Source organism: Muntiacus reevesi, chromosome 13, assembly GCF_963930625.1.
Source record: "Muntiacus reevesi chromosome 13, mMunRee1.1, whole genome shotgun sequence".
In the NCBI taxonomy this organism is placed as follows: domain Eukaryota; kingdom Metazoa; phylum Chordata; class Mammalia; order Artiodactyla; family Cervidae; genus Muntiacus; species Muntiacus reevesi.
The window spans coordinates 26236251-26254039 of NC_089261.1; the positions used below are offsets into that span (position 1 = coordinate 26236251).

At 48.8% G+C, this 17789-nt stretch overlaps 1 protein-coding gene across 1 annotated transcript; it reads left to right on the top strand.

Moving 5' to 3' along the window:
• The first annotated feature begins 14442 nt into the window (after positions 1 to 14442).
• Positions 14443 to 16319, top strand: FZD10 (frizzled class receptor 10). The gene has a single exon (XM_065904820.1). It carries the CDS (start codon positions 14529 to 14531, stop codon positions 16272 to 16274), a length of 1746 nt encoding a protein of 581 aa, XP_065760892.1. The 5' UTR covers positions 14443 to 14528; the 3' UTR covers positions 16275 to 16319.
• The last annotated feature ends 1470 nt before the right edge of the window (positions 16320 to 17789 follow it).

Consider the following 17789-nt stretch of genomic DNA (forward strand, 5'->3'; position numbering starts at 1 on the left):
GGCAAAAGTACTGAAGTGGATTGCCATTGCCTTCTCCACTACAAGCTGTGAGGCGTGGCCCAAAAATAAATAAATAAAAAATAAAAACCTGTAAAGGTAAATTACAGGTACAATTAATTGTGATAATCTTTTAACCCAATAACCCCAAATATTATCAGTGCAATGTGAAATCAGTATAAGGACTGCTAATGAGAGGGTTATGTCCTTGAAATTCTGGGTGACTTTTCCTTTAGAGCAGTGGTCCCCAACCTTTTTGGCACCAGGGACCGGTTTCATGGAAGACCGTTTTTCCACAGACATGGGCCGGGGATGTTTTCGAGATGATTCAAGTGCATTACATTCATTGTGCACTTTATTCCTATTATTATTACATGGTGATATATAATGAAATCACTATACAACTCATCCTCATGCAGAATCAGTGGAGTGATCAGCACTGAGCTTGTTTTCCTGCAACTAGACGGTCCCATTTGGGGGGTGGGGAGTAGGAGAGCAGTGGGGAGCGGCTGTAAACACATATGAAGCTTCACTCCTCGCCACTCCCCTCCTGCTGTGTGGCCTGATTCCTAACAGGCCATGGACCAGCACTGGTCCGTGGCCCGGGGGGTAGATGACCTCTGCCTTAGAGCACACTCTTCATCTGGACTAGAACTGTCTCAAGAGAGGGCGATTTGGACAAGTTCCCAAGGGGCCTGTGGCTGCCCTTGGGGACCGTTTGGCTTGAGATCCCCTCCTGTGATTAGTATCTATGATTAGTATCTTTGATAGTCTTCCCCTCCCCAGCACATTTTGCACCCAGCACGCAGGACAGAAATTCCTTTCTCCATGACCCCCATCTCATCCACCAGGCAGAGAGTATTTCCAAATGTTCCTTGAATACATTTCTTTAAATAAATGTCCTCACTCTCTTTGACCTAAACTGTTTGAGTACATGTGTGATCAGTTGCTCAGTCATGCCCGACTCTTTGCGACCCCATGGACTGCAGCTCACCAGGCTCCTCTGTTCATGGGGATTCTCTAGGCAAGAATACCGGGGTGGGTAGCCATTTCCTCTTCCAGGGGATCTTCCCGACCCAGGGGTGGAAATGGAGTGTTCTGCATTGGTAGGTGGATTCTTCACCACTGGCCGCCTGATACCTACTAAACCCACCTTCTGTTACTACACCCTTAGCCCCAAGCCCTTCATAGCACTGCCAGGAGGACATTTGGGAAGCCAACATCTGACCTCATCACGCACACAAATAAGCCTCTCTTTTCCCCAAACATGCTAACAAAGCGCTACGTAACTTCGAGACACTGTCTTTGTGTGGGCTGGTCCCTCCGCCTTGCATGCCCTTCCCCAATTGCTCAGCCTTTGGAATTTCTACCCACTTTCTAAGATGGTTGAAATGTTGCCTTTTCTGGAAAACTCTCTCCTGTCTTCCAAAGTAAAGCATTTGCTTTATCCTCCCAGCCCCCTTGAGGACACTCATCATGCAGGCCTGCACTTTGACATGTGTTCTCTCTCTTCCACTACTGGTCTGGTTTATTTGAACTCTGACTGTGTGGGTCTGCCGCCTGCCTGGGGTGAAGTTGATGTGAACTGCACCCCTCGGGCTGTAAGTGACGGAGTGCTCTTCATACCAGACTCTTCCGTTTGCCTTTACGTGTTACCACGGCTCACTGAGTCCTACTATTATCATTCCCATTTTGCTGTTAGGCAAACCAGAGCTCAGAGAGGCGAAGCAATTTGCCTAAGGTCATACAGCACTTAAGTGGCAGAGCTAGACTTCAAACCTGGAAATCTGGTCCAACCACTATGTTAGGCCACTTGTGAATTCCTGAATGGCAACAGGGACTATGACTTTGTAATATTCTAGTGCCATAACCGGCACCCAGAATGTGTCATGTGCTTATTGAGTAAGAACCACGGGACAGCGTACTCCAAGCCTCAGTGCTTAAACCTTTGCCTGCCAGGCTTGTTCTTGTTGCCTACATTCAGGACAAATGTTAACTCTTAAGAGATCGTCCCTGACCACTCCATCGAGGTAGTCACCCTCCCCTCACTCAGCGGGCTCCAATATATCAGAGAGTTAGGACAAAGAGCAGGAAGACTGGAAAATCTGCCCAGAAACAGGCAAATAGAATTGTGTGTCTCTGGGATCAGCCTCGGGCTCCAAGAGCCATCTAAGGCTTTCTCTAAATCGAGATACTTTACACCTTTCAGTCTGGACAGTCTCTTTTGCCATTACTAACCCTCATTATCTTGGGAGTGCAGTCATCTGCAAAATGTCAAGGAGTGGATGTGTTTCAATAAAACTTTATTTGCAAAAGCAGGCATTGGGTGGACCAACTCCTTGCCAACTCCTGGCTCCCCTAAGGAAATAGTTTTCATATAAATAAAAGAACCAGCAGACAGTTAGCACTGCATTTAAACATTATCCTAAAATATAGGGCAGAGGCATTTTATACAGAGGATTTGTTCAGAAATCTTGCCTTTTGCAAATCTGCTGCATAATTCAAGGCTAATTTTTGCAAAGAAGTACATATTGAGAAGGACCTTTTCAGTATTTCTAGCTCAAAGGGGACAGAGCTGCAGCCATAGAGTAAATACAGTTCAATATTAACTTAATCTGCCAGGTTTCACATCATTGGATTTTTTAATTGAATTTTAAAATTGGAGTGTGGGTACTACTATATATAGAACAACCAATGAGGGCCCAGTGTATAACATGGGGAACTCTAAGCAATAATCTCTAATAACCTCTGAGGGAAAAGAATCTGAAAAAGAACAGTTATGTATGTATGTAAAACTGTATCACTTTATTGTACACCTGAAACTAACACAACATTGTAAATCAAGTATACCTCAAAAAAATAAAGCAAAATAAAATGGGGGTGTAAATGACATTCTTCTCAATTTTGTTTTAGTGAATCTCTATGTTTATTTTCTGTAACACCCTCGTTGAAATTCACATGATGTGAATTTACATAAAAGGCAGCCACATGGCATCTGCCCCCACCCCACCATGCAGGCATACGTGTGTGCATGGGTACATGCTGTTGCTTCAGATGTGTCTGACTCTGCAACCCTGTGGATGTTAGCCTGCCAGCCTCCTCTGTCCATGGGATTCTCCAGGCACGAATACTGGAGTGGGTTGCCATGACCTCCTCCAGGGGATCTTCCTGACCCAGGGATGGAACCCAAGCCTTTTACACCTCCTGCATAGACAGGTGGGTTCTTTACCACTAGTGCCACCTGGGGAGCCTGCCTCACCAGCCACCCCTGGCCATAAGCTCCCCAAGAACAAAATGTCCTCTTCCTACCACCCCTTTCCTCTCTGTGGGGGTCCCATGCAGGGTGTGTGGCAGGCACTCAACACGTGTGCGTGTGCGCGCGCACACACACACACACACACACACACACCCAGTGATCTGAATGGAGGCTCTAAGAGCAATTCAGGAAGGAAAAATCTTCAACTGTAGCCGTGGTGATTTCAGAAAGATGTTGTTGCTTTCTGATTACAAGGAATGTTGAACGCTACAACTTCTGGTAGTTCTGCAGTCTTTCCCCCTAAAACTCTTTGCAAGTTTGTTTGTTTTCTAACAGCCATTCATGTCAGATGGCATAAAGACCCAGTCAGGTAGGAAGCACAAGGAGGGAGCAGAAAATATTCCCAACCTCTTTCCAAACTTAGGATCCAGGATCTGAAATTTCCTTCTCTACAAAGTATGTGCCTTTTTTTCCCCCCAAACTGCACCAAGCACTAAAAATTCACATGTCACCGTGACCTCGTAGCTTGATAAACCACATCAAAAGCGTTTTGCAATGATGCTTCTTCCTCTATGAAACCTGAAGCCATAAGTGGACCTGCTATTAGGGGGTAATTAAGCCTCTCCCTGGGCCCAATGGGTATGCATTCAAGCTGACAAAAGATGATGAAACTTGGTGCCTTCCTCAGTGGGATCCTTGGGGACTGACCCCCATGTTTCCCCAGACACCTTGCTCCAATAATGAGTGCAGTCAGGGAGATACCAGCATGTGAAACTCGGTTTCAAGCACACACTTTCAAAACCCAACTGACTCCAGCAAACAGCTTACCAAATAGCCACAGGGGAGACCTAAAACATGGCCTTCCACTGTGTTCCCTGAGGAAAAACCAGCCACTGCAGTCAAAATACTGCCTGCCTCAGCTGGCCTCTGAGAAAGCAAAACAGACCCTACAGATGCCTGTCTGACCCTGTCCATCTCCTCCCCTGCTGTCCAGGCAGAGTTCTGCTTGGGTAACTGCCCTCCTCCACAGGACCCCAGGGCTGCATCCTGGTGGTCTATGCCAATCACTGGGCTCTTATTTCTCCAGCCTCTGCCAAAGCATCACCCTTCGAAATCCCAGATAGAGGAAACTTCTCTAGTTTAAACCAGTTCCAGTTGATCTGTCACTTGCTAAGGAGATGTCTAATTAATCCAATGAGAAACAAATGCTCTAACACTGTGTGTGTGCATTTGTGTGCATGCACATGCACGTGCTCAGTCACCTCAGACTGAGACCTCATGGACTGTAGCCCACCAGCCTCCTCTGTCCATGGGATTCTCCAGGCAAGAATACTGGAATGGGTTGCCATGCCCTCCTCCAGGGGATCTTCCCAACCCAGGGATCAAACCTGCATCTGTTATGTCTCCTGCATTGGCAGGCAGGTTCTTTACCACTAGAGCCACCTGGGAAGCCCAGTCTAATACTAACAGATACTAATATATATGGTTGCCCCATGCTAGTTACCATGATAAGTTTTTTTCATGAGTTATCTCATATAACCCTCTCCATTTTGAGGATATAACTCCCATCCTGTAGATGAGGAGACATCACTCAGAAGGACTTAATAAGCTATCCAAGGGGGTCCACAACATAGGTGCCTGTGTGAAGTAGGAAAAGGTGAAGCCTCTCAGAGGGAAACACACCATTTGCTGGAATGAGATTTCAGGACCTTTGTGCAAACTGGAGTAAAGGGCAGACACAGATCCAGACCAGGAGGAATAATTTGGGAGTGAGGTAGGGGCTGGACTGCAGCCCCTTTCCCTCCATAGCTAAGTGACTTTGTACAGGTCACATCTGCACACCTTAACAGGGTACTGATGACCCCACTCAGATGTCATACTAGCAAACCTGGGATCTCCAATCACCTGACCCCAAAACCTTTCGACCAGCATATCAGTTAGGGGCCAGTCAGAGAAATGGAGCCTAGAGTAGGAGATAGAGATTTATTGTAAGGCAACAGCTTACATGGTTTTGAAGGCTGCTGAATGGGCAAGTTTGAAACCCACACAGCGGGCTGGAAATCTCATTCTTATGACCTTTCACCTCTTTGGATGAGGCCCAACACACATTATTGAAGATAATCTCCTTTACTTAAACTCAACTGATGGGGGAATTTCCTGTGGTCAGTGGCTAGGACGGCACTTCCACTGCAGGGGTCATGGGTTCGACCCCTGGTTGGGGAACCAAGATCCCACATGCTTTAATATAGCCAAATAAATAAAATAAATAAACTCAACAGATGGTGAATGATGATCACGTCTATTAAAATACCTTCTGAGCAGGCTTTTCTGCAACCTCTGGATGCAGGTTTCATTGAAAAGCAGGGGATGATAGCCTGGCCCAGTGGACCAGTGAATTTCAAGCTTGCCTAGCCAGCAGCCCTCAAAATCATGTAGGCTGTTGCCTTACAATAAATCTCTATCTCCTACTCTAGGCTCCATCGCTCTGGCTGCCTCTAACTGATACACTGGTCAAAAGGTTTTGGGGTCAGGTGACTGGAGACCAAGGTTTGCTTGTATGACATCTGAGTGGGGTCATCAGTACCCTGATCACATGTGCAGATGTGACCTGCACTCAAGTTGACCATCTCAACCACCTGCAATTTCTCTTTTCACCGTGTCACAGGCATCGGGCTGCTAAGGTCTCTGGTCATTCCTCTCCATCTGTGGGGGTGGCCCAGACTTGCCTGGCTTCCCCTTCTTGTCCCAGTGTAATTAGTTATATGGGACATTAATCACATATAAACCAAGCCCTGATAGCATTTTTTTTTTTTACCCTCCTGGAGGATCTACAAAATCTACTCCTTTATTTCCATCCCATCTTGTAAGCTCTGGCATCTGGCCTGTTCTGCTTCTACTATCAGAGGCTGAAGGGCAATGGGAGGGAGTGATGGAGAGCCTGGCTTCAGGGTCTGCTTGAAGTTTTCGGTCTTCTGCCTGAGTGACTTAACCTCTTGGAACTTTAGTTTTCGTCTCTGCAGAATGGCGATAACAACAATCCCAACTAAGTGGGATTGTAACCAGGATGAAAAATGTCAGAGATCCTAAGGGGCTGAGAACAGTGCCTGGCCAATGGCATGTATTCAATAAACAGGGGTCACCATGGTGATTGGGAAGTTGAGGATGCTTCTCTGGCTCACTCACTTTTTCCTGGTCCAGGTGGCATCTCTTCAGCCTTAGTCTGGATGGATGCAGCCATCCACAGCCTTCCATCACAGAGGGCATCTCAGGACGGACCGGTCCTTCCCACTGCCTACATCCAAGGGAACAGGAGCGGGGAGGTTCTTCAACATCTTGAAATTATTTTCAATTTGTTATTATTACCTAGTCTTTCAAGAATGAAGGAAAAATAATATTTTCTAATATTCAGGAAAAAAAAATGAGGCTCCTCTTTCAGCTGCAACCTCAGGGCCAATCCTGCATTCTGGGTCTCTCTTCAGCATGTAGATAGGTCAGGAGAAACTTCAGCATCTCCCAGCCATCAAGAGGGGCATGGCCTTTTGTGTAGGACGCCAGTGTGGAAAAAAGTCACCCACAGAATTATTGAAAAAACATGCATCAGGCGTGGTTCTTGGTTCTGGAGCTGCAGAGAAGATCGAGTTGGGAAATTCAGCTTCAAAATTAGATTTTGATCAGTATAAAATAAAAAGTTAAAATAATTTAAATATCTCTTCAAAAATATTAGATTTTGAATATGTAAATAGATTCATGTATGTATATTTATATTATATAATTAGATTACATATATAATACATGTATATTAGACAGAAGAAAAGAGAGAAAGGGAGACAGACGAACCAGCAGACAGACACTGTCAGAACAGAGAATCTTTATTCTTCAAGTCACCATTCTCAGCTACGAGAACAGGCACAAAGAATTTCCCAAGTGTTATTTTAGAGGAAAAAAAGAGGGGGGGGGGTGAAATATATGCAGGGACAGAAAAACTATCTTTTCTACCCTTTTCTGGACCTTAGAGAAAAATGGGATTTTGCATTTGAATTGTCATTTACAACGAGGAGAGCAGAGCAGGTGATCTGAATGAGTTTCTTTCCTTGCCATGAAATACACAAGGGAAACTTGAACTGTTTCTGAAAGCAGCAGAAATTCATCACTGAGTTTCAGATCTAGGCTGGAGGGAAAGGAGAAGCAGCCGTCCTGGAAAGAGATCTGCAGCAGCTGAAGGTGGTTCCAGGGGGAGGAAGGGACTCCGCAGCTGTGTCGCCAGGCCCACCCCCATTGTTGCTTCCAACTTGTCAGTTGCTTATTCCTGGCTAAATTCAAGGAAGAAGCAGGAAGCTATGAGTGTGAGCAGTTCAGTCTGGAAAGAAAAATCCTCGTTAAATGATGCTGTTGGCAAACCATCTTGCCTTCAAACCAGTGAAAATAAATGAAGAATTTAACAAAGAAAGTCAAAAGACAACTGACCAGAGAGTTTATACACCAGCTAATCCCAATGCCAGACACTGAAGCATTTTATGAGTTGCCTCACTTAATCCTACCCCAGATCTTAAAAAGGAGGTGTTGGTATTATCCTCATTTTCTAACAAAGTTCAGAGAGGTTAAGTAACTTGCCTGAGGTCACACAGCTGAAGACAGGTGTAAATCAACCCAGGAACCTCCCACGTGGTGTTTCCTCCACTTTTTCTTCACTGTTTGTGACCCTAAAGAATCCCTTCAAATGCAAGAAAGCGGAACATCAAGATGATAAGAAAGTGGCCGATGCCTTCCAATTCAGGAGGAAAGGAAAAAGGCCATAAACCAGGCCTTTATCCTCTTACTGGGTGCTGACATGATGCCCAAACAGGGCCTTTTCTGAGAGTCCTGAGTTTCTGTGCACCAGAGGCAGGCAGGAGACCCCACTGCCTGGTTTTAAATCCTGACTTTGTCCCTCATCTGCCAGGTGGCCTTGGCAAGTTCCTCTTAGACGCCCACACTTCAGTTTCTCCTCTCAAAACTGGGAATCTTCCTACAACCTGCTTTATGGGGTTACATGAATCATTTCACATAAAAGGCTTAGAACAGTGCCTGGCGTGGGTCAAACGCTCAATCAGTTTCCACTCTTATTAGCACTTCATTGTGTTTAGTCGATAAGTTGTGTCCAACTCTTTTGTGACCCCATAGACTGTAGCCCGCCAGGCTCCTCTGTCCATGGGATTTCCCAGGCAAGAATATTGGAGCGGATTGCCATTTCCTCCTCCAGGGGATCTTCCCAACCCAGGGATCAAACCTGTGTCTCCTGCATTGGCAGGTGGATTCTTTACTACTGAGGCTCCTGGGAAGACCTAACACTTAATTGACATACGATTGTTGGCTTGTATTATTTTCGTTCTGACATGACATGTCATGGCCCCCATCCCCTGCTCACAAATGTTATGCCCTGTTGCATCCTTGATGCCTTCCATTGCTGCTCTCTCGCCATCACTGTGACAGCCGCTTTGAACCCCGCACTCGTTGACACAGCTCTAAAAAGCCTCCTGGTGTATTATAGCATCATCCTCCCCATGCCCTGTGAGGTTGCAACCCCACCGGTGCCCATTTTTCAGATGAGAAAACTGAGGCATGGTGACAGGAAGGAACTCTCCTGGGTCGCCGGGCTAGAACTGGGGGGTAGGGATTCAGACTCCGATCTTACATAGTCACCGCCACAGGTTAGGGGTACCCACAGTTTGGGCCAAGTGGTTTCAGATTCAGCCGATGTCAGGGCAAAATCAGGAGGCTGGCTCCTTTTCCCTTTTTTTAAGGCAGGACCAGGCTTCTGCATGTCCCTGCTTTGTCCCTGAAGGGAAGGTTTCCTCATCTTATCTGCCTCCCTCACCTGTGCAGGGGCAGCAGCCTGGGGTGGGGCGGGAGGCGGAGCTGACCTCTTTCTTAGCATCCCTCCTCCAGACAGGCGCAATGAAAGGGTCCCAGGGTGGAGGCGCAAAGCAGAAAGGAAACAGATGGGAAGGTGAGTAATTAAATCAATATATACCAAACAGCCAAGGGAGAGGGAAAAAGAAGCAAAGTAATTATGTCCAAAAATGAAGTTTGAGCTCGAACGTCGTGCATTCATTTCCAAAACACTGTTTCTTAAAGCTGTTTGGAATATAAATGCAAAACAAAATAAAACACACCCCCTCCCCAACACACGCCTGCACGCACACATGCAAGAATGCTCTTTTGTTTCATTTTTCTGGAATTCTGTGATTTTTCTTCCTGTAGGCTTCTTCCCCCTTTCTCCCCCCTCAAAGCAGCTCCTTACAGAATTACAGGTTTAAGTACTTTTGATAGGGGCCAGTTCTGTCAGAGGCAAAGGGTCAATTTGTTTGTATTTTACAGAAGACATGTGCTAAGCCTTTCCTATATTTTAAACAGATAATGTCCTTGTAATTTGGAAGCACTTACATGGAAGGCGGGCTTTGTCCCCTCTTTCAGTGTGTGTGTCGTTCTTGCCCGTCTCTGTTGAGATGAAAAAGAAATACTGTATCTTTAAATTAGGAGGCACTGAATAATGAATCTTGGGCAGTGAAAAGGCTAATGCCATGTGGAGGAGAAGGAGTTTAATCTAATTTAGTTGGAGGGTGTCTGTCTGCGGTGTTGTTTTTTGGAGTGTGGGAATAGAGGGGTAAGCTGTCCTCTTGAATGGTCCCTCCAGCGCCAGAAGCAGTGGGGAGCCGCGTAGACGCCAGTGATCCAAAGCCGGGCCTTGAAAGGGGGATTAGAGACAGGCTGTGATTTGCAATTCACACTAATGCACCCTGTGGAACCTTTGGTAATATTTCAAACCACATTTCAAGGGAAGTGGCCTTAAAATCGCTGCCTAAATTGTATTGGAGCAACAGAGGACCCTCCAGTCATCCGTTTTATGACGTGGATGCTTTTCTGTTTGTTTCTTGCCGCCCCGCCCCCACCCCAACATCCTCCGTCGAGTGTTTTTAGGTGGAATGAAAAACTTTTGTGCCCGGTGAATTTGCCGCAGCTTGTGTGGCTTCTGGGGTGGTACACGCTGTGTGTTTTCTTTAGTAAGTATCCCTTCGGATGACCAAAGGTATTTTCTCCTAGGAGAAAAATGTGAGGTGGGGGTGGGGGGAAAGAGCACGCCTGCTTGCTTAGAAAACAGAATTCTCAGTGCCTGTTTTTTTTTTTTTTTTTTCTCTTCTAAATCTCATAATAAGCTTCCGCACAAACATAAGCCAAGATGAAATCAGGGGGAAAGGCACGTTTTGGTATCAGAGATCCCGCTACATGTCAGGCCATTATTAGCATCACATTCTTACTTGAAAGGAGAATTGGAAAAGTGCTGATGAAACACAAATATTGATGATAGTAGAGGATAAAAGAAACATCAGACTCATTTTACCAGATCATTAAACGCCAATGTGCTGAGAGAGATGCTCCAAGCAAGAGTTCCTAGCAAACTCAGATCATCTGAACCACTTTCTACCTTCAACCCTACAACATGCTTCTCTTTCTTTTCCTAAGCTGTGCTGATAGTCTACAAGTTTACTCTTGCAATTAGCTTGTAACATGCAAAGTCTACGGTTTAATTTTTCTCTATCGCTGAAAGAGTCAGTACTTGTTATCTTAAAGAGATTACTGTGGGTTTTCTTGAATCTCATTTCAGAACATCTCACACAATACTCATCATTTCCACTGACTATAACATCTTAAGAGGAAATACAACTTTGATTTTTAGCAATATCCCTGTTAAGGTCTTTTCGACTTTGGAATTTGCTAGGTGATGAAACTCTGCCTCTCTCTCAATCTCCTTCCATCCAGAAATACTTAGCTCTCAGTCAAAATACTGCCTGACTGCTGAAATCGTGTTCCTGTTCAAAAACCTTATACTTTTTCTGGGCAAACATTTGCAAGAATTTGAAGGTAGTTAATGTTTAAGAGTGTTTCTCCCATATACATATATTTTTAGATAGTTGGTGTATAAAATATATATATATATTCCTTGTCCTTGCATGTTATTTGAAATCATGTTTAATTATAAAGTTTCATTAAAAACCTTTGCTCAAAATTTTAGAGGCCTAATAAGATTTCCATTAATTTAAACATATCACTATTCCCACGACAGCCCCAAATGCTTTCTTTTCCCCCTTTCATCCATGGTTAAATATGTAAATAAAATGTCTAAAGTCATTCTTCAAAGAAGACAAAAGAAAAAAGAGCTGAGGGGAGAGACAGCCATAAAATTCCTCCCAATTCTCCATAACATTTGCCAGAGGGGGGCCAGTTGCCAGCCAGAGCTGAGCAGCAGGGAACCCCGCCGCTCCTTAGAATCACACATCTCAAATCCCACACACAGGAAAAAAAAAATAAAATAAAATATCTTTTCAGCTGGAGCCATCAAAAGGGCCTTTTCATTTATTAGTTACAGAGTTATCTTGCAGTTGGTGATTTCTCAGAGCCCTCATTTTTCTATCATAATGTCTATTTGTTGGTTTCCATCTCAGCTGGGCAGAGAGAAGCACTTCTGCAGACATTTTTTTTTTTCTTCTAAAAAAACGAGAGAAGAAAGCAATCTGAAGTGGTTATAGCGAAAATAATGGGTCTGAACATGGGTGAATTAAAACAGCACATAAAAGATCAATTAGGAGATGCTTTCTCAAATAGCTCACACCCCCGGCTCTTGGTGTTTAGCGCTGTCAGTGACTCTTCCCCATGTCTATTTTCAGAGTTTTTGAGGGAGGGAAAAGAAAAGGAAAAAGAAGGAAAATGATGTCCAAGGCAGGAAACTGGCAAGAAAAATTCTGGAATCTTTTTAATGAAAAGGTTCGGAAAATAGCTCACTAGATTAAAAAACAAAAACAAACACAACTATCTTAAGAAAAATGACAGCCTTTTAAAAAAGCATCTCGGAGAAACAATCCAGCTGAAGGCAGGTGGTTCTGACTGCATTAGCGTTTATTTACCTCAACCCTACCCCCCCCCCCCCACTTTTTTCCCCCACTTTCTACCTCACCCCCCACCTCCTCCAACACCTCACACGGAGATCTAGGGACACTTATTCAGTGCCAGGTGCAAATTCCCAGCCTCCTTCTCGGTTTGCTGAATGGATGGATGGATAGAATAAGCGGGTATGTTTTAGGTCCTGAGTTCTCCCAAGTTTCTTATTAGATGTAAAATCATACGACTTGTTTCAAATAAAAGCCAATATTCTAAAAAAGCCTTTTCAGAGGAAGCGCCCCACTTCTGCCACCGCTGACAAAAAGCTTCCCAGGGGACGAGCGACTGGCAGGAGCATCTCCTTTCTGGGCGCTTCCTAGAAATAACCGGGAAACCCGCAGCGCCAGCCCCTCCTGCAAAGCCGGGAGGGGGCGTGGGGTGGGAGTGGAGAGAGCAGCACCGGCCGCCTGGGATGTCTGTGCGAACCGCACATCCCTCCAGAGTGCTAACCTCAGAAAGGGAGGAAGAAAAAGAAGGCCCCCGCGCACAAGGGCCGACTCCTCTGACCTCTCCTCCGGCTCGGTTAAGTCCTCCAACGGACCCCTCTACGCGTGGTCCTGGGAGTTTCAGGGAAACTTTCAAAGATTCCGACCTCGAGAGCGTCTAAGAGGAGAGAGACCCGGCCACCTCTGAGGGGGTACTGTTTACTAAAGGGTTAATACGGGAAGCCAGGTGAAGCGCCCGTTTGGAAGTGGGGCGTGGGCGTCCGCGCCCACCGCGCCCGCCCAGGTGCGGGTGTGTGTGGCTTAAGCGACTCTGTCCCGAACTCGCCCCCATCTGAAGGGCGTGCTCTAAGGGCCCTGGGCCGGGACACTCCTTCCCCACTTTTTTTTTTTTTCCCCTTCCCCACTTTTTAAGAAAACTGAGCGAGGCATGGGCGCCTCCCCTTTCCCGGGGAGTTGGGGACCCTCGGGAAGAGCTGACTCAGCGCCCTCCCACCTCCAACTCCGCAGCATCCCGCGGGTCCGCAGTCAAGGAGGGAGCAGGCCGGGCAAATCACTCGCCAAATAATATAAATACCCGACGAGCGAATGACTTCCTATAATAAATAAACTCAGCCGCCTAGAAGAAATCACCAGGCCTGTCTGGCGCGAGGCCCCTCAACTCTGCGGCTCTGGTGGGGGCGAGGGGTCACCCTTCTACAAACCAAGCCCCCGGCTTTCCGAGGCCGGGGGGTGGGGTGGGACCTCAGAGTCCCAGGAAGCTGCCCGCCCTTTCCCCTCCCCGCCTTCTCCGCGGAGACCTCGGAGGAGCGGCCCTAAAATCTAGATTCCCAGAGCCCCTCCCCCTGCCCTTAGCGCTTCTCTTTGAAATTTCAAAGAGACCCCCTCCCCGGAGCCGCAGCCCCGACGCAGGCCTGGTAACTCCGCAGCTTCGGGAAGATGCGGGCAGCTTTACAAGCTAAGGGGCCACTTTATGGCCGAGGCCATAAAACGCAAATCCCACCTCGCTTTGAAAGCTCCCTCCGCCCGGGACCCACCATAAAAATCAGGGGAGATAAGCCCCCAGCCTGACTTAGACCAGCCCACCCCTTCCTCCGGCCTGTCTCCGAACTTCCAGTAACCCCGGCGCCCTTGGGCTGCGGGGGACGAGGCCGGGGGCGCCCCGAGAAAGGGAGCGCAGGCGGGGAGGCGACGAGAGGCCAAGTTGGAGGCTGGCGCAGAGGGCGAAGGAGCAGCGGGCGGGACGCACTGGAGGGCGGCGACGCGGGGCCGGGGGCCCGGGCGGCGGCGGGCGGCAGGATCTGGGGGCCGGGCGCTGCGCTTTCTCATGCAAAGCAGCGGCGGGGCGGGGCGCGCGGCCCGGGGGCGGGGCCTGTCAGCGATCGGCTTTTTCCCACTTTGCCTGTTTGCGAGACTGCTCAGCCCGGGACCAGACTCCGAACGGCTGCGGGCCGAGCCGGGCCGAGGCCGGCGCGGGGAGGGCGGAGCCGCCGCGAGTCGCCGGCCCCGGTGCGCCCGCGCCGCCCGCCCTCTCCGCGCGCTCCCACGAGAAGCCAAAGTTTGCGGCGGCGGCGGCCGTGAGTTGCAGCCCGCGCCGGGCCGCGCGCCGAGAGCTGCGGGGCTCCTCTCGCTTCCCGGTATTGTTCGCAAACTTTGCTCCTCTCCTCAGCCGCTCCACCTCGGCGGAGGCGGGCGCGGAGAGCGGGGCTGGCGACCCCGCTCGGGCGGGGCTGGGCTGGGCTGGGCGGGCATGGGCGGGGGCCGGAGCGGGGACGAGGAGCCGGGGCCGGCAGCCCGAGCCTGGGAGCGGCTGCTCTGAGGGCGGCAGACCTCCCCGCCGGGGCACCTCCGACGCCACCATGCAGCGCCCGGGCCCCCGGCTGTGGCTCGTCCTGCAGGTGATGGGCTCGTGTGCCGCCATCAGCTCCATGGACATGGAGCGGCCGGGCGACGGCAAGTGCCAGCCCATCGAGATCCCGATGTGCAAGGACATTGGCTACAACATGACCCGCATGCCCAACCTGATGGGCCATGAGAATCAGCGCGAGGCCGCCATCCAGCTGCACGAGTTCGCGCCGCTGGTGGAGTACGGCTGCCACGGCCACCTCCGCTTCTTTCTGTGTTCCCTGTACGCGCCCATGTGCACCGAGCAAGTCTCCACCCCTATCCCCGCCTGCCGGGTCATGTGCGAGCAGGCCCGGCTCAAGTGCTCCCCGATCATGGAGCAGTTCAACTTCAAGTGGCCCGACTCCCTGGACTGCAGCAAACTCCCCAACAAGAACGACCCCAATTACCTGTGCATGGAGGCGCCCAACAACGGCTCGGACGAGCCCGCGCGGGGCTCGGGCATGTTCCCGCCGCTCTTCAGGCCGCAGCGACCCCACAGCGCGCAGGAGCACCAGCTGAAGGATGGGGGGCCGGGGCGCGCCGGCTGCGACAACCCGGGCAAGTTTCACCACGTGGAGAAGAGCGCGTCGTGCGCGCCGCTCTGCACGCCGGGTGTGGACGTGTACTGGAGCCGCGACGACAAGCGCTTCGCGGTGGTCTGGCTGGCTGTCTGGTCCGTGCTCTGCTTCTTCTCTAGCGCCTTCACCGTGCTCACCTTCCTCATCGACCCAGCGCGCTTCCGGTACCCCGAGCGCCCCATCATCTTCCTGTCCATGTGCTACTGCGTCTACTCGGTGGGCTACATCATCCGCCTCTTTGCGGGCGCCGAGAGCATCGCCTGCGACCGGGACAGCGGACAGCTGTATGTCATCCAGGAGGGTCTGGAGAGCACGGGCTGCACCTTGGTCTTCCTGGTCCTTTACTACTTCGGCATGGCCAGCTCCCTGTGGTGGGTGATTCTCACCCTCACCTGGTTCCTGGCCGCGGGCAAGAAGTGGGGCCACGAGGCCATCGAGGCCAACAGCAGCTACTTCCACCTGGCCGCCTGGGCCATTCCGGCCGTGAAGACCATTCTGATCTTGGTGATGCGCCGGGTGGCGGGGGACGAGCTGACCGGCGTCTGCTATGTGGGCAACATGGACATCAACGCCCTCACTGGCTTCGTGCTCATCCCCCTGGCCTGTTACCTCATCATTGGCACTTCCTTTATTCTCTCGGGCTTCGTGGCCCTTTTCCACATCCGGAGGGTGATGAAAACGGGTGGGGAGAACACGGACAAGCTCGAGAAGCTCATGGTGCGGATCGGGGTCTTCTCCGTGCTCTACACGGTGCCGGCCACTTGTGTGATTGCCTGCTACTTTTACGAACGCCTCAACGTGGAGTACTGGAAAATCCTGGCCACGCAGCACAAGTGCAAAATGAACAACCAGACTAAAAACCTGGACTGTCTGATGGCCACCTCCATCCCCGCGGTGGAGATCTTCATGGTGAAGATTTTCATGCTGCTGGTCGTGGGCATCACCAGCGGCATGTGGGTCTGGACATCTAAGACTCTGCAGTCCTGGCAGAACGTTTGCAGCCGCAGGTTCAAGAAAAAGAGCCGGAGGAAACCGGCCAGCGTGATCACCAGCAGTGGAATTTACAAAAAAGCCCAGCATCCCCCCAAAACCCATCTCGGGAAATATGAAATCCCTGCCCAGCCTCCCACCTGTGTGTAAATGGGGCTTGGAGGGATGGCGGGACTGGAAAACTTTGCCAGACAGGATTCAGTGGCTGTCAGAGCCAAAACATGGTGCTTTTCTCCGTTGGTTGGTTGCTTGTTTTTTTTTTTTTTTAATAAAAGTAAAAGAAAAAAAAAAATAAAAAGTTTTTACTCCAAAATTCAGGATGCTGTGATACACTAAAAGTCCAAATGTACTTAAAGGGTATGGTTTTTGTTTTTGTTTTCTGTGAGGGAGTGCCCTCCCAGTTAAATAGCCTCTTGTGTAACTAATTTGTGGTAGCACAGTTGATTCAGGCCCCCAGAAGAAAACTTTTGTTTAGAACCTTCCGTAAATATACATCTGTATGTTTGAGTTGGCTTTGCTATCCATTTACAAATCAGGGAAGAGATAACTTCTTTGCAAATTAAAGAGCCTCTGCTGAGTTGCAAAGAGAGAGAGAGAAAGATGCCATCTCTTGCAGGCTAGAAGAGATCCCAGGGGCCCACCCTCAGAAGGCCGCTTGTAGACAGCAACTCCTGTGCAAATAGGAAGAAAGAGAAGGCCTGACAGCTCAGCATGCTCCAGTAGATTTGGAGCCCCTTAAAATAGACTCCAGCCTCCACAAATGGGTCTTTCTCCCAGATAGAAACTTCCATCTAACCTCATATTGGTACAGTGCCAACGATGTGCAATGCATTTCTTTTTCTCTTTCCATAAAAATCAAAAGAGAAACAAGTATTTTGCTTGTTGTAAAGACAACAAAAGAAGTATGCTAACAAAGAACTAAGGGGCCCAGCCCTCAGAACCCTTTTAGTTTTACAGTTTGTGGCTTTTTAATGGAAACCAAGCCTATGTGATACACGTTTGGACTGATTTGTAGAAGGGTGGGGGTGGGGGGCAGAGAGGGGAGAGGGATGATTCAAAAGTGCCCAAAGGGCTTATTGACTCTTCTATTATTAAACAAATGGTTTCCATGAATAGACCCCAGAAGCCTGTCTACAAATGGTGGAGTTAATTCTCCTCACCAGGAGACGCCAGGAAAGAGTGGTCTTGCTGGTGTCTATTTGTCATATATATATCCACTATTTTATTAAAAATAAAAGTTTGGTGCTAGACCTTTGTGTGATGTGAGGGGACCCTTCTCTGTGAGTGGGAAGAACAGAGAAAACTTTCTCCCTCTGTTTACTTTTTATGCAAATCCCGAGTGTGCATTTCTGTCTAGAGATTGTTGGTTATCTCTGTGAAATGGCAAATGGACAGATTCCAAAGTGGGCAGAATGATTTAATTTCAGGCTGCAGAGGAATTACATGCAGGAAGCGGGTATGGTTGGAAGTTGTCTCTGATTCTGGGTGGCAGGATAAAAGGGCCCAGTTTTAGCCCAGTTCATTAAACAGCATCTTGAATATTAAGCATGGATACAGGCTTGTGCCCCCAGACTAGCGTCTGGAGAATGGATCCAGCCAATTAGGAGAATTAAATCAGAGTAGGGCTCCGTCGACCTGCTGAAGTCGAAGTGTACAGAGAGAAAA